Here is a 14,594-nt window from a genome sequence, read left to right on the forward strand (position 1 = left end):
ATTTTATTCAAAAATAAAAACATCATCGCTTTCTCAAAATCACATAAAGTCATATTATAACATCGACTGAGATAAAGAATAAAATGAAATATTAAAAACACGATGTATCTCGCTGCATTGCGCGAGTACTCTTCTAGTATATATATATGTGTATATGTATATAGGAAAGATTAAATGTAAACTACTTAATTTGTATAAACCATGCAAACCAGTCTCATCCGTGGATTTCATTGTTTAATCTTGCGAAATTGTTTCTTATAATACTTTTTTTGATGAAGTTGTTTCATATATGATTATGAAATTGTTTTATATAATACCTAATGAAATTTTAATGAAACTGTTTCATGTATTTATCTAAAATTAAAATAATAAAGATGATAATATCCATGATTAACACCCTCCACAATAAAAATGATTAATCAATCTCTCATAGTTACAAAACAAATGAACAAAATGAAAAATTATGATTGGTTGATTGAGCATTGTACAAGTAACGTGGTTTGAAAAGTAAACATCCCCTCTCTCTCTCTCTCTCTCTCTCTCTCTCTCTATATATATATATATTATTTATTCTCTAAAATTAACTCTTGACTGGGAACGAGGATTGAGGTTTAACTGGGGTTTGACTAGAAAATAAATCGGGGACGAGATATTAATTCCCATATCCACCGGGGACCGGGGCCGGGATTAGAAAACTCGCCCCATCCCGCCCTATTATCATGCCTATTAGGGTAGAATGTGAAAGTGAGAAACTTATTTTTAAAAGTGGTCATTTATTTTGAGCCAAACTAAAATAAAAATATGGTCGTTTAATTTGAGACAGAGGGAGTACCAAAATAATAATCAAATTACAGTACTAAAAATTTATGATGAAATAAGACGGCTTCACCGAATTAAACGGGTTTTTTACAAACTCGAGGAGTTATGAGTTTTGGAAGAACTCGTCGAAGGCAACAACCAACAGATGGGGACAATGAAGGGCTCGATCTACTCAGTGACTTGACAAAATTTAGGTTGTTTCAGTTAACTTTTGTGTATTTTGGTTTAAAAACCAACTTTCACATGTTTGAATAGACAATGTTATTCATAGGCAAGTCAATTTCGATCGAGTTGTACCTGCGCCCATATAAATTGACATCGACATACTGTAATATTAACGACATTTGAATTTGTGCAGTATTTTAGAGTTTTAATTTTGTTGAGGGCAGTTTAGTAATTTATTAATCTTGTCTCATCTTCTTGATTTTGTTCTGCCTATTTTGGCGGCATAAAGGAAAAAAGAAAATACATTTTGTCTCACTCAGTCATGTCATATCTCGGTATAGTGTTGCACAAAATACATAGAGGTGGGTTTTCATTTACAAACTAGCTATTAGTATAAACTATACAAACCAATCTCAACCGTTCATCTAACATAATAAATATCTGATTCAATGGCTCTTAGTTGTTTCATAATATAAAACATTGATCATAATAAATATACTTTGGTTATCTTTCATAAATATTCAAATCACAATAAATGAACCTTTATCATTTCCATAAATAGGGACATACCCACTCTACATCAATCGATGGCACGGGCCACCATTTGGTTCGTCCGTCACAGTGTAAAAGATTATAGGGTTAGGAAAGATGCCACCATATCATTTTGTTATGTGCAACCATATATATTTCGATAATACAATAATGACATAATTTTTTTTTGATGGAGTTGGTTTGCATGACTTTTCTCCTACCGTGGTCTCAGGTTTCAATTCTATTTGGGTGAATTTCATATATAGAAAACAAAAAACTAACCAATAGACGAGTGATAATTTTATGAAACGTATCCACATATTCATTTTTTATATAAAATTATTAAGGGGTTGTTTGATAGTTGTTGAATGGTTTGGTGCAAAATGATTAAGTGGTCAAAATAATTAAGAGACTCTCATCATATAATGCAAAATGAAATATAATTGTTTGGTAATTGTTTATAATGAAATTAGGGCGCTGAATGGTTAAGGGAGACACACGATGCAAAATCATTCAGAGAATTTTAGAACTATTAAGATACAGATTTTTTTTTTTGCCAAACAAGATTTATCTTTTAACGATTCATATACTGCCTCTTAATAGAATTATTAAGAGTTAAACAAATAACCCCTAAATCTGTATCTATCGATAAATATCTGGATTAATTGATTTATAAATAAAAACCACTCATTAAACATATTTCTGAAATTTAAAACAATATTAAGCATAAAAACTCAAATTTCCATTTAGCACACGCTTTCATGTTGCCATGTAATCTTACTTGGCGAGCAAGTCTTACGTGGGACCCGCATTTCCAGTTATTATTTAGTAATTTTATATTTGTCCAAAGCAAAAAATACTGTTACAGTGTTCCTACAAGATCAGCTTCGGAGCTAGGTTCGGTCGGTGTTATAAGACGATGATAAATGTTAAATTCGACTTTTGACCCTTAAGGTTTCAAAAGTTTCAATTTGACCACAATTTTCATAAATTTTTACATTTGGAACCCAACAAGTTTATACCTAAAAACATCTTCAACGGATAACACGAAAACCATAAAAATTGGTATAAAGTTTGGTCCAAACAATGAATATTCTCCGACAGAGACAATTAAGAGGTGTTTTATTTATCTATTGATAGTTTCATTAAGATGCAGTCTTTTGAATCGTTAAGAGTTGAATCTTGTTTGACAAAAAAAAAAATCTGCCTCTTAAATGGTTCTAAAACATTCTAAATGATTTTGTATCATGAGCCTTCTTTAACCATTCAACACCTTAATTCCATTATAAATAATTACTAAACAATTATATTTTATTTGCATTATATCATGATAGCTTCTTAATCATTCCGACCACTTAATCATTTTGTATCAAACCATTCAGCAACTGATAAATAGCCCCTAAATCTTAGGTCATTTAATTAAATTAATGACTTCTTGAACTATTCGAGAAAAAACGGTTTTATATGCATGATAAAACCATAAAGACATGCATTTAATTAAAATCTCATTTAAGGTTGTATAAAAAAATTCTTAAATAACATTTCCAAAAGTTTCTTTATAATTTTTTCTAAAATAAGGAATCAAAAGTCAAAAACTCTAAAAAGAATTGTATATATTTTTCACAGTTGTAACAATATAAATATGTAATACTGATATAACTAAGCAGATGTTTGATTTTTACGAAATGTTTTTGAGAAATTTGGATTTCCAGAAGATTTTGGAATCTTTGATGTGTTTGGTTTGCATTACAAGAGATTGTTTGTTTATCTTTTAATAGTTTCATTAAGAGACAATTTTTGAATCGCTAAAATGTGAATCTTGTTTGACAAAAAAAAGTCTGTCTCTTAATGGTTATAAAACTCTCTGAATAATTTTGTACCTCGGGTCTCTCTTAATCATTCAACACCCTAATTTCATTCTGAATAATTACCAAACAATTATATTTCATTTTGCATTATATCATAAAAGTCTCTTAATTATTTTGTACCAAATCATTCAACAACTGTCAAACCGTTTATAAGATTTAAAATAAATTGAATTTCATTATTTATATATAATCTATAAAAACAAATAATACATAATTATATATTTTTTTTATTAACCTGATTAATACAAAGTGTGTTTAAAACCATGAGGTGCCAAACTGTAAAATCACAAAAATATGGTGGCCAAAGTACAAGTAAAAAGCTGTTACCGAACCTCAGGTTCGGTAAACATACTTCTTGGTCTGCAACACGGCTTCATATTCCCGCTCATATATATCTCTATTCATCTCACTCACACACACTCTCTCTCTCGCTCTGAGCTAACTCCGGTGGAAGAACAGGGAGGAGATATCAAAGTTTGATCGATCGACGATTGTCCTCCAATTCATTCTTCTAATAATGGCGAAGTTAGTAGTTAATATCCGGCCGTTTAATTTCTTCTTTTAAATTATGCTTTTGTGGCGGATTTTGATCATGATTACGATCTCCGATCGTCTCTGTTATTTGGATTTTTTTTCATTTTCTAGGATTTGATGTAGGTGAAGTTCCAGATAACGATGTGAATTGAGTTTGTGTTTAATTGTTTACGTAAATTGATGATTCTCTATCTTCTTTACCTGCTTTGATGCTATTAAGCCAGATGGTTGCAAATGTGCATGTTTCTTTCACAGTGTATACTCTGATTTATTTTACTTCTGCGTGTCGAGTTCCTCGACTAAAATGGAAGTCAATATCGATCGAATCTCTATTTTGGGCACTTGAAATGCTGCATTACTTCTGTTTATTCGATCATCATCTCAAATCTCAATAACGGGGGATTTTGATAATGTAGTATGATCTCCGATCGTGTGTTTTAACTGTTATCTGATTGTTTTTCATTTTTCTACGATTTGATGTCTGTAAATGTCGGCTAAATTTGTACATATGAGTCTGTGATTATGCTATTATATCTGGATTGTTTCAAATGTAGATGTTTGTGACTATGTATACTTGATTTATTTAATTTCTGCTTGTGGGGTTCCTTTATTGAAGTTCAGTACTAAAATGGAAAGCAAGTTTCATATCAGCCTGAAATATTGCATCACTTAGTTTGAGCTGAATGGTTCGAGAAGTTTTTTTGAATCAGTGTGGATATTGGGGTTCAGTGCGTGGTTGTGGAGTAGTAGTATCTTATTTTGTGACTGCATTATAGGTTGAGGCAGCATTGCAGTGACTTCCTAGCTTGGTTCCATGAAAATAGCAAGGAAATTTCATTCTTCATTGTCCATGAAAACTGTTTGCTATAGTAAACAATTGTGAACAATTAGAACACCAATTGTGTTTGGTGATAACCTTATTTTGTGTTTCTGATAAAGTCCCACACACCGGGCAGACTTGGACCATTTTTTCTTTACATAAGTTGAAATCTCCGTTCTCTCCTCAAGGGTTGTTTTGGACAGTAATCTAACGAGGATCCACAGATTCTCATATGGTGTCAACCACTCTAAAGAATCGACACTTTGGGCAATCTGGACTTAGCGCCCTCACCCGTCTATCCCCCTTTCAACAGTCATGGAAAATTCGTGTCCGTCTAGCTAGCCTCTGTAGGAAGGGTTGTGTTGGAGTTGCACATCGGCTAGCTTGGACCATTTTTCCTCCATATGTATTGGAACCCCCTTCTCTCCTTTAGGGCTCTTTTGCTAACATTTATCTATCTCAGAGCAGGGAGTGCTCCTCGGGTGAGGAGCACGAGCGGAGTGTCCTTGTGTTAGGCATCAAAGTAAGCGTTGTGAATTCTCTCTCTTTTTATTGCTTATCTGATGGGGCTTCGCATATTTTATAAGCCGTAAACAAATTACAAATGGTATGTTCTATATATCTAACGAGCATAGACACATACCATTTAGCATCTGTATAGATAGCAGGGGTAAAATTAGATGGTTCAAACTTTTGGCTATTTGGAGCATGATTGCACATGGAGGAAGATCATGCATGATAGTTTTGATAGGTAGTTGGAAGAAGTTTTGGGATCATGTTGAAGAAGAAGAAATGTAGTTAATTGGTGATTTCTGTTTGAAAGGGTGTATTTAAGTTAACCTATTTTCGTTTCTTTATAGAGAAGTAGGTGGATCATTTGGAATTTTGCTGTCTAAAAGGTCTGTATGGTACATCAGAGCCATAGGTGGAAGCATCCAGCCATATTGATCTGGAGTTTAGTTTATTTAACATTCTTAAAAGAGTACTCTGCAGCTGTTGCCTTTTTGTGATGATTTATGCTGTCTTAATCTTCCTCCTTGAAAGGTTGTTCTGTGACCAACTCTAGCCTGACATTTGAAAATTGCAGGAGTTGGCTTGTTGATGGTAGAGCTATTGCAAGGAAAGTAAAAACATCTGGGCTTCCTTCAGCACTTCAAATCCAGGATTGTGGAGCAAATTGGGAATGTCCACAATGCAGCTGCAGAATTGATAACAGCCATGTAAGAAAATATTTCAGAATTGATAACATTGGGAATGTAATGTCCCCTCCGCTGTCACCCTTTCGTAACTATTTCATATACGGGTATTCACGTTAGGCACTTGATTATTGCAAGAGAGAAAAAAATTAATCGGCTGAAAGGTGCACCCATTTGATATTGATGGGTGCTCTTAAATATATTGAAACCAAATTTATAAACGATGGTTGGATTAGCACTTTATATACATGGTTTTGAATCTTTTAGGTGAAAATACACTTTTTTTTATATTTTAATTTTAGGCCCAAGGCTGGCCCAGGGATTTACACAAGCGCCTAATGCTATTTCTGAAAATATTAACATCAAAATTATATTTAGGAGCATTCAAGTACAATTCTAAACATTACTACCACTACACCAACACTTTTAGTTAATTCTTTCCCCATTTTGATGTTATTATTTTTTTATAATCTAATTTTCTTCCCAATGTCAATTTACCTTAACCCTTTCGAAGAAATTCCTAAGCCCACCACTGATTCATACTCGAATGTTACAAGATCAATGAGTTAGTCAAAATAAGTGCAAAAATTGAAACTTCGTTACACGAAACAAAATTGATCTATTACACTAAATAGGGACTAAATCAAAATTGTTGTATTTTGATGTCTTTTGCCTTGACAAGTAAAAGTTTGATTTCTATTATATGTTTCTTTGTGAAGGTGTCAATCGAGTGGCCTGGGCTACCCATTGGAGTGAAGTTTGATCCATCCGATGTTGAGCTGTTGGAACATTTAGCAGCCAAATGTGGAGTGGGGAATGAAAAGCCACACCCATATGTGGACGAGTTCATCCCCACACTTGATGTGGAGGAAGGAATATGCTATGAACATCCTGAAAATCTTCCTGGTGAGCTGAATTTCAGTTTTTTCTTTGGGGAAACTTTCTTTTGATTCTGTATACTTCTCACCAAGTCGGGGTTCATGGAAACAAACTGCTTTACTGTTTGATAGTAGAGGTCAAGTCAGCTTATGTGCTCACTTACACCGGTCAAAGATCATTTGTTTTAAATAATCTAGGTAAAAGAAATTTGTGGTTTACTCTTACGTACTCGGTTCCCCAATTAGTTACGACGTTCCCCAATGACAAAGTCTGTTTTGACAAAAATCCCCCTGCTCCCCCCACTTGAAAGTCATCCCCCACACATTATATGTTTTGTTATTGTTAGTTCTTGCAACCATGTTACAATTGGTTATGGTTTTATTAAATTTATCTCAATTTTTTTTTGTCTTTTAGCTTAAAGACAAATCAATTTACCTAACGTTAATTTTGTTTATCCTCAAACTGATTTATTTAAAAGAAAATTATATAAAATAATAAGATAATTTGCTATTCGGTTAACTGATATGGTTAAAAAATAATTGAAATCGAAACTTGTTTAACCCGCAAACCGAATAGCACGAAACAACATTTTGGTTCGGGTGAGTTATTCGGTTTTGGGTTTTCTTTTTGATACTCCAGTCCCCCGCTCATCTAAGTTTCTAGATCCGTCACTACTTACATACCATCCCCAAACCCACCTTCGGGCTTATTAGTTTGGTTTGATTTTTAGATAGTCTCATGATCATTTTCATGGATGTTTCAATCTTTTTTTGCCGTCCTGTTACATACATCCAGAGGGCCAAAGATATACAATTAACATTCTGATCCTCTGAACCTAAAGTTGTAGATAAGGCTTCACACACGTTTATGAATGACTCAAAACGCATAAAAAACTGTTCAAAATCTCACCCATAACATGTTAAGAAATAACCCTTATTCATTTTGTAGGTGCAAGAAAAGATGGAAACAGTGTCCATTTCTTTTACCGCACCACTAACGCATACACTAGAGGTAGACGAAAGCGTCGGAAGATATGCAATGGATCTAGTTTGACCACGGACGTCCGTTGGCATAAGACTGGTAAGACAAAGGCAATCTTCAAGAATGTAGTCCACATAGGATACAAAAAGATAATGGTTCTTTATCAGACATCTGTTGAGGGTTCCAAACCTTCTAAAATAAACTGGGTCATGCATCAATACCATCTAGGGACCGATGAAGATGAAAAGGATGGTGAATATGTGGTTTCCAAGATATTTTATCATACAAAAAAGCAGTCCCCGGATAAGGGTTCTCGTGTGGTGGAATTGGATGCATCGACCACTGTAACGAGTCCAGCAACTCCAGCGACTCCGAAGGCCGATGCTCCTGATCCACCACGGCCACTAAAGTCTGTACTATACGAAGATAAGGGTGGACAATTAGCTAGAGTTGCGGGTGTTGTAGCGAAACTTATTGCAAAAGAAGGGAAATCGGCCACACTAAAATTATGTTCCGGGGAAGTAGAAGTTAGTTTGGTATCCAAAAACTGCCCGGCAACAGATGAACAAGCGGGTAATATTGGGGTGAACCGAAAAAGTATGGATGCTACGGGCGATTATCGTCTCCAGTCGCCGGCACAGGTTGGCAGCGAATTTATAGTACTTTTATTCTTACGGATGCTTGGTTAAGGCAGCGGAATGAAAATGGAAGTGACATCATTCCCAGTTTAATTTGAAATGAAAATTTGGGATTATGGGGGAATAGACCCATCATAATCGTATTATATAAATCCAAATAGTTTCTTTTATTTTCATTCTCGTTAATTACTGCTTAATATATCTAACCAAACACCCCTTGGTTTTTCTTTTTGAAAATGCGTTTTACTTCTTGGAGTAACAGAAAGGTTTGTGTACATCTCATCCTCGTATACCCGGTCTGTGTTAAAGTCTCACATTGGCTTAGACTTGGACAATTTCTTTTCAATAGATGTTTGAACCCCTTCTCTTTTTTAGGGATCTTTTGGAATGTCATCTAATGAGGTTTCATATATCCTTATATATGGTATGAGAGTCAAGGTCTACTATGTAGACTCGACACCATGGGGTAATTTGTATCTGTCTAGCCCCCTCACCCGTCTAATCCCGCTCTCGACACTCTAGGACAATTTGTTACTAGTTAGCCTCCATCAGAGCACATGTCAAGATCCACACCGGCTAGACGTGGACCATTTCCTATACTGGAACCCTTCTCTCTTGAGGGCTATCTTGGAGAGTGATTTGACAGGGTTCCACGTATTCTCGAGTGGACTTTTAGGGTGTGTTTGGTACACTAGACAAAATATAATAGGGATCATTGTTCCATATAGGCGTGTTCCACCCCACCCCATCCCATCCCATGAAACAAGTATAACCTCAAAATAAAACTTAATTCTCCTCTAAAACATCAAAATACGTCTCCCTCTTTGCATTTTATTCCTTCTTTAAATTATATTTATTGTACATCTCTTACCAAACGTTGAACAACTGTTTTGTCTTGTCTAGTTCTATCCTATCCTATCTGGATACCAAACGCACTCTTATGGAAAATTACTTAGTAATTATTAATGATGCCTAGAGAAAGAGATGTACTCACAAATATATACTATCCAGTCACAAAATAAATTATTTTAAAGACAATATTATGAACAAGTGCTTATGACATTTTTTAGTTAACTAGATAACAGTTTTAATCTTTATAATCGATAGGATAATAAATTTCGTCAATCTAACTTCTTTTTTCTCCCATATTGGGTTAGGAATCAGAGTGGTTTGAACTTAAGGATGGTGTGAAGCTACCGGCTCGGGAAGACGATTTACAAGCCATTGATTTGGATGCATTTCATAACTCATTCTTCGGCCAAGATAACGCCGATGCCTATCACCCTATACCTGGGTCGAGTTTCGTCACAGATGATGCTGTAGGAGCTGCTAGAGACACAAGTTTTGAAACCATCGATCTCGAGAATCTAGACGTGGGTACTCCTCCAGAATTCGACCTTACGGTAAGTTTAGCCTCTCATTCTTCTTCCACTACGATAAAATGGGCTTTTTAGTCCACCTCCAACATATTCTCTCATTTCATAGAATCTTTTCCTATTTTGTTCCAACCGATTCTTTATATTGTTCTCTAAAATACAAAAAACCTTCTATTTTTAAATTTTAACTTTTGTTTTTTTTTTTCTATTTTTCTATAAATTTTTAACCTTCAATTACCTACTTTAGAGAAATTGTAGAGTATTTGTTGAAAGTGCTCTTAGAACACCTCGTAATTTTTGGTCGACCTAATAGATACTTGGTATAAGTCGAGTTTATTGACCAACAACTTTGAGTTTTATATAATGACGTTACAAAAAGTTGTTATGACGAATTTAAGCGGCCTAAGATATTCCATGGACGAAGTTGGACAGTTTAATAGGACACAAGAAATTAATCATCTTATTAGCTTCTTCACATGGATACTTTCGATCGAAAAGTGTCTTGTGAAAAAAACTAATTAGACGATTTATTTCTTGTGTCATATTAGATTGACTAACTTGATCGATAAAACTTGTTAGATCTCCTTGTTTCATGTTCTAATAACTTATTGTATCACAATTGTAATATGACAAGTGGTTGTTTATTTTTCTCTTCCATTAAGCCTCATACGGGTTAAGTTGTTTGTTTCATAAAGTTGTCTGTCTGGATAAAAATAAACTGTTGTTTAAGAGAGGCAAAGAGAGAAGGTTGGATAATTTCTAGGGCGTTTTTGGCATTAACTGGTTTAATATGGCTTAATGGGGACAAGTGAGGGTCCTGCCTTATTCCGTATAGCCATTTTGGCTTAATGGCTTAACAATTAAGCCGTAAAGAAACACTCTTGTATGGTTGAGTTGTCTAGATCATTAAGCCGTAAGTAAACAACCTCTTACTTGGTCCCAAAACTTAAAAGTCTGATCAAGTAAACCCCAAGAACGAGTATTGAAGGTCTTAAAAGACTCGTCTTGTTGTAGTGTTTTATGAAAGAGAAAAGAACAACAACGTACTTTTGGTTTTATGGGCAATAATTTGGAAAGCCGAAATGTTGTGTTAAATAATGTGTATACTAATTTTTGAAGAATGTTGGATGCAGGAGTTATATTTTTCATCCCAAGATAGTGTTTTCGGCGGGTTAGATTGCTTATAGTCACAGAGGATGGAAATTAAATGTGTTGGTATGAAGGTTTAAGACCACCATTTCTGTGTTATTCATTCCTATATGTATGCATGCATGTATATAGTAAGTCGTTAAATCTAGAACACGAACTAGTTAGTTCTTCCTTGAATGTATGTCCGGATATAACTCTTTTGTCCCACGTGTGTGTATATATATATATATACATATATATGTATATGTATATATATATAGAGATTTGAAATCCAAACAATCATTTACCTAAAATGTCATTGTATTAAAATTTTAATTCAAAATTACCAACTAATTTATTTATTGATTTGTGGTTGAGATTAGATATCACAGTTACCACAAACTAGTTAGTTCTCCCTTGAATGAGCCTCTATGTATTTGTATATGTGTGTGTGTATGTATATATATATAGACTAGAGATACGTGAGATCAGCTTGTTTTTGTGAGATCCGTGAGACCATCTTTTTACACTTAAAACTTCACAGCAAAACGCTATGAAGGTAACCTTCATAGTGTTTTTGTTGTGAAGGTTCGGCTTCTTTTAACCTTTACAACGTTGTGCTGTGAAGTTTTAAGTGTAAAAAAGTAGTTTCAAAGGTCTCATGACGTGAACCCAACCCCAACTTCAAAGCACAATGTTGTGAAGGTAAAAAAAACGAATTTTCACAACAAAAACAAAATGAAGATTATCTTCACAATGTTTCAAATGTAATAACGTGGTCTCACGTATCTCTAAGCTAATCTCACATGATCCAAGTCTTAGTATACACACGATGTGTGTGTTTGTCCAATCCAGTTGAGGTGCATTGAAAATAAATTAAGGTTCAGAGCATTTTTAATAAACTGTTTAAAATATCATAACATAAAATTTAAAAGAAATTACATTCAATTTTAACTATTTACTAATTTTGAAGATTACAATATTAATTATATTATTTTAATATTTAGTATATTTAATAAATATATTATTTTCCTCTTGTAAAACATTTACTTTTAAGAAAAATTCATTAATGAGAATATAATAAAAAATCTTCTCTCGTAATAATATTTTATAGGAGTTCTCAAATTTGTTATATACGACTCTTTTTCTCGTATATAATTAGGGGTGTTTAAAAACCCGATCAACCCGACTCAACCCAACGTGAAATAATCCAACCCGATGTCTAATAGAGTTGTAAAATTGTCAAACCGTAGGTATTAGGTTGATATTGGGTTACTATTATTTGAACTCAACCCAACCCGATGAACCCGATATCCTTTTATTTATTGGATTTAATATGATTGTTGAATTTCTAGTAATATATACATTAAACAATTACACTATCATGTATGCTTTTCATATACATATATTTTCAATCTATTCATATATATGTTCAGTAAGTGTGAACATATATATGTAAATTAAGAAAATTAACTGAATATGATATACGTAAGAAATATGGATAAGTTGTATCAAATGGTTGATAATGAAAAAGAAATTATGAGTAGAGAAATAACATATTCAAGATTAAAAGAATATTTTAATATATAAACCCGACCAACCCGTACGGGTTGGATTGTACTTTGGTTTGGTTGGGTTGGGTTAAGATTTTTCCAAACCGCAAACATTGGGTTGAGTTGTTCAAATGTCTTCAACCCGATCAACCCAACCCATGAGCACCCCTACATATAACTAAGGGGTTGTTTGAAAGTTGCAGAATGATTTCGTGCAGAATGATTTCGTGCAGAATGATTAAGTAGTCATAATGGTTAAGAGACTTTCATGATATAGTGAAAATGAAATATAACTGTTTGGTAATTGTTTACAATGAAACTAAGGCGCTTAATTGTTAAGGGAGGCACATGATACAAAACTATTTAGAAGGTTTTAAAACCATTAATAGACATACTTTTTTTGCCAAACAAGATTCATCTCGTAATGATTAAGAGGTGTCTCTTAATAGAACTATTAATAAGTAAACAAACAACCCCTAAAACATTTGTCCTTTACCAAGTTATCATGTTTCTTCCTTGCAAAATCAATATTTTTAAGGGTTTACATGTAAAGATCATAACACCAAAAATAACAGTAACGTTTTGTCGTAAAACATCAAGAAAGAGAAACCTGTATATCACGATGTCTTATAAATACTATTCATAATAATCATATAATTCAAGATCTTGTAAGTTAAGCTTACGATACAGATCCAAAATGTACACTGATTTCTATTTTGGAAGAAAAAATGTGAATAACTTTTTAATTATATGTTTATGAACTAAAAAAAAGGAAATTGACTGAAATAACCAGTCTCTCCATTCCAATTTACTTTTTCATTTCCAAGTCAATTTTAAGGCAATTGCATTTTTTTTTTTTTTTTACTTTTATCAGAAAAATGTTGTTTATACAAATACGTAAAACATTTACACAAGGGTGGTGCCTGATTGGTTTGAGCTTGGCTCCAAAGGTCAAAAGTGTCTGGAGGTCCCAGATTCAAATCCAAAAAGGAACGAAAATCCCCTTGTGGCCACGGAGGTTCAAATGCGGTGACTCCGGACTACCTACAAAGCAGGTGGTCGCCCTGGAATTAGTTGGCTCACATAACGGGTTGGATATCCAGGTTAATAAAAAAAACATTTACATAAAAAATAACGAGTTTGAGAATTTGCTTGAATATGTTGCTAGAAAGTGAAGGTGGATGAGGAGATTGGCTATTTTAGACAATTCCTACAAAAATAAATACATATTTTATTAGTAGTCGATTCAGATAAAAAAACCTAAATATGGTGAGAAAAAAACTCTGAAAGAAAGTTCACACAACCACCAATAAATCCAGATCTTGTGAACAATTGTTCTTCTAGTCACACAACCTCCATCTCCATCTACCCTCTCGGCCTTCGTTCTACGTTGAATCGGGATCTAAAAATATACATACCATTCAAATGGGTTTTTACAGGTGTTCACTTTTGTGTAAGTTTCTCCACCTCTACAATGGTGTCGTTGTCGCCTCATTCAGTGGCCAGAATTTCGTCGGAGTTCTGGCAGCAACCGGTTGGAGAAGGATTTAGGCCTTGTAGGGATTTCAGTTCCAAGTATCGGAGGAGATCTCGTAAGATTGATAATGAGAAGAAGAGGTTCGTAGTGGTTGTGGTTTTTGGATGATTGTTTTAGATCAAGAATTAGATTGTTGATGGTGTTATTGATTGTGTTCTTAATAGTTGATTTAAGGTTCCCAGTTGCTACAATTGATTGTGTGCACACTGTGCAATTCGAGTAGTACCAGATCTGGTGAAGGGAATGGTTGAGTACCGATGGTGTGCACACTGTGCACATCGTTATTCTACCACATAACCCCCATTTGCAAACTGTGCATAATATGTTCACGAAAATTGGGGTGGTAGTCGAACGTGTTGGGGGCGAAGAAGGAGATGTGAGGGAGAGAAGAGGGAGGAGAGAGGATATTTATGTATACCTATAATACCCTTTATTTGATTTTGTATTACAAAATTACCAATAACTTTCTAATTTATATCGTTTAGTGGCTTAAAATGGGCCTAACAGTTCTTACAAATTGTCAAGTTCTTAAAAGACAAAATAATAGATAAATAGGCTAAAATGACTAT

At 33.9% G+C, this 14,594-nt stretch overlaps 1 protein-coding gene across 1 annotated transcript; it reads left to right on the forward strand.

Annotated features, from left to right (window-relative positions):
• The first annotated feature begins 5,417 nt into the window (after positions 1-5,417).
• On the forward strand, positions 5,418-11,089 carry LOC112513065 (SUPPRESSOR OF GAMMA RESPONSE 1-like). The gene is made up of 7 exons (XM_025119188.1): positions 5,418-5,488; positions 5,598-5,636; positions 5,825-5,957; positions 6,653-6,839; positions 7,761-8,434; positions 9,589-9,834; positions 10,941-11,089. Exons 1-7 carry the CDS (start codon positions 5,418-5,420, stop codon positions 10,992-10,994), a joined length of 1,404 nt encoding a protein of 467 aa, XP_024974956.1. The 3' UTR covers positions 10,995-11,089.
• The last annotated feature ends 3,505 nt before the right edge of the window (positions 11,090-14,594 follow it).

The sequence above is a fragment of the Cynara cardunculus genome (genome assembly GCF_001531365.2).
Source record: "Cynara cardunculus var. scolymus isolate 2C chromosome LG 5, CcrdV1, whole genome shotgun sequence".
Classification (NCBI taxonomy): domain Eukaryota; kingdom Viridiplantae; phylum Streptophyta; class Magnoliopsida; order Asterales; family Asteraceae; genus Cynara; species Cynara cardunculus.

Bases quoted from the DNA above. Each gene is read 5' to 3' on its own strand.
- LOC112513065 (XM_025119188.1), top strand. From the start codon at position 5,418: ATGGTTCAAACTTTTGGCTATTTGGAGCATGATTGCACATGGAGGAAG. The intron at 5,637-5,824 runs GTCTGTATGGTA...TGAAAATTGCAG, and splicing joins GGAATTTTGCTGTCTAAAAG to GAGTTGGCTTGTTGATGGTA. The intron at 8,435-9,588 runs GTTGGCAGCGAA...ATATTGGGTTAG, and splicing joins GTCTCCAGTCGCCGGCACAG to GAATCAGAGTGGTTTGAACT.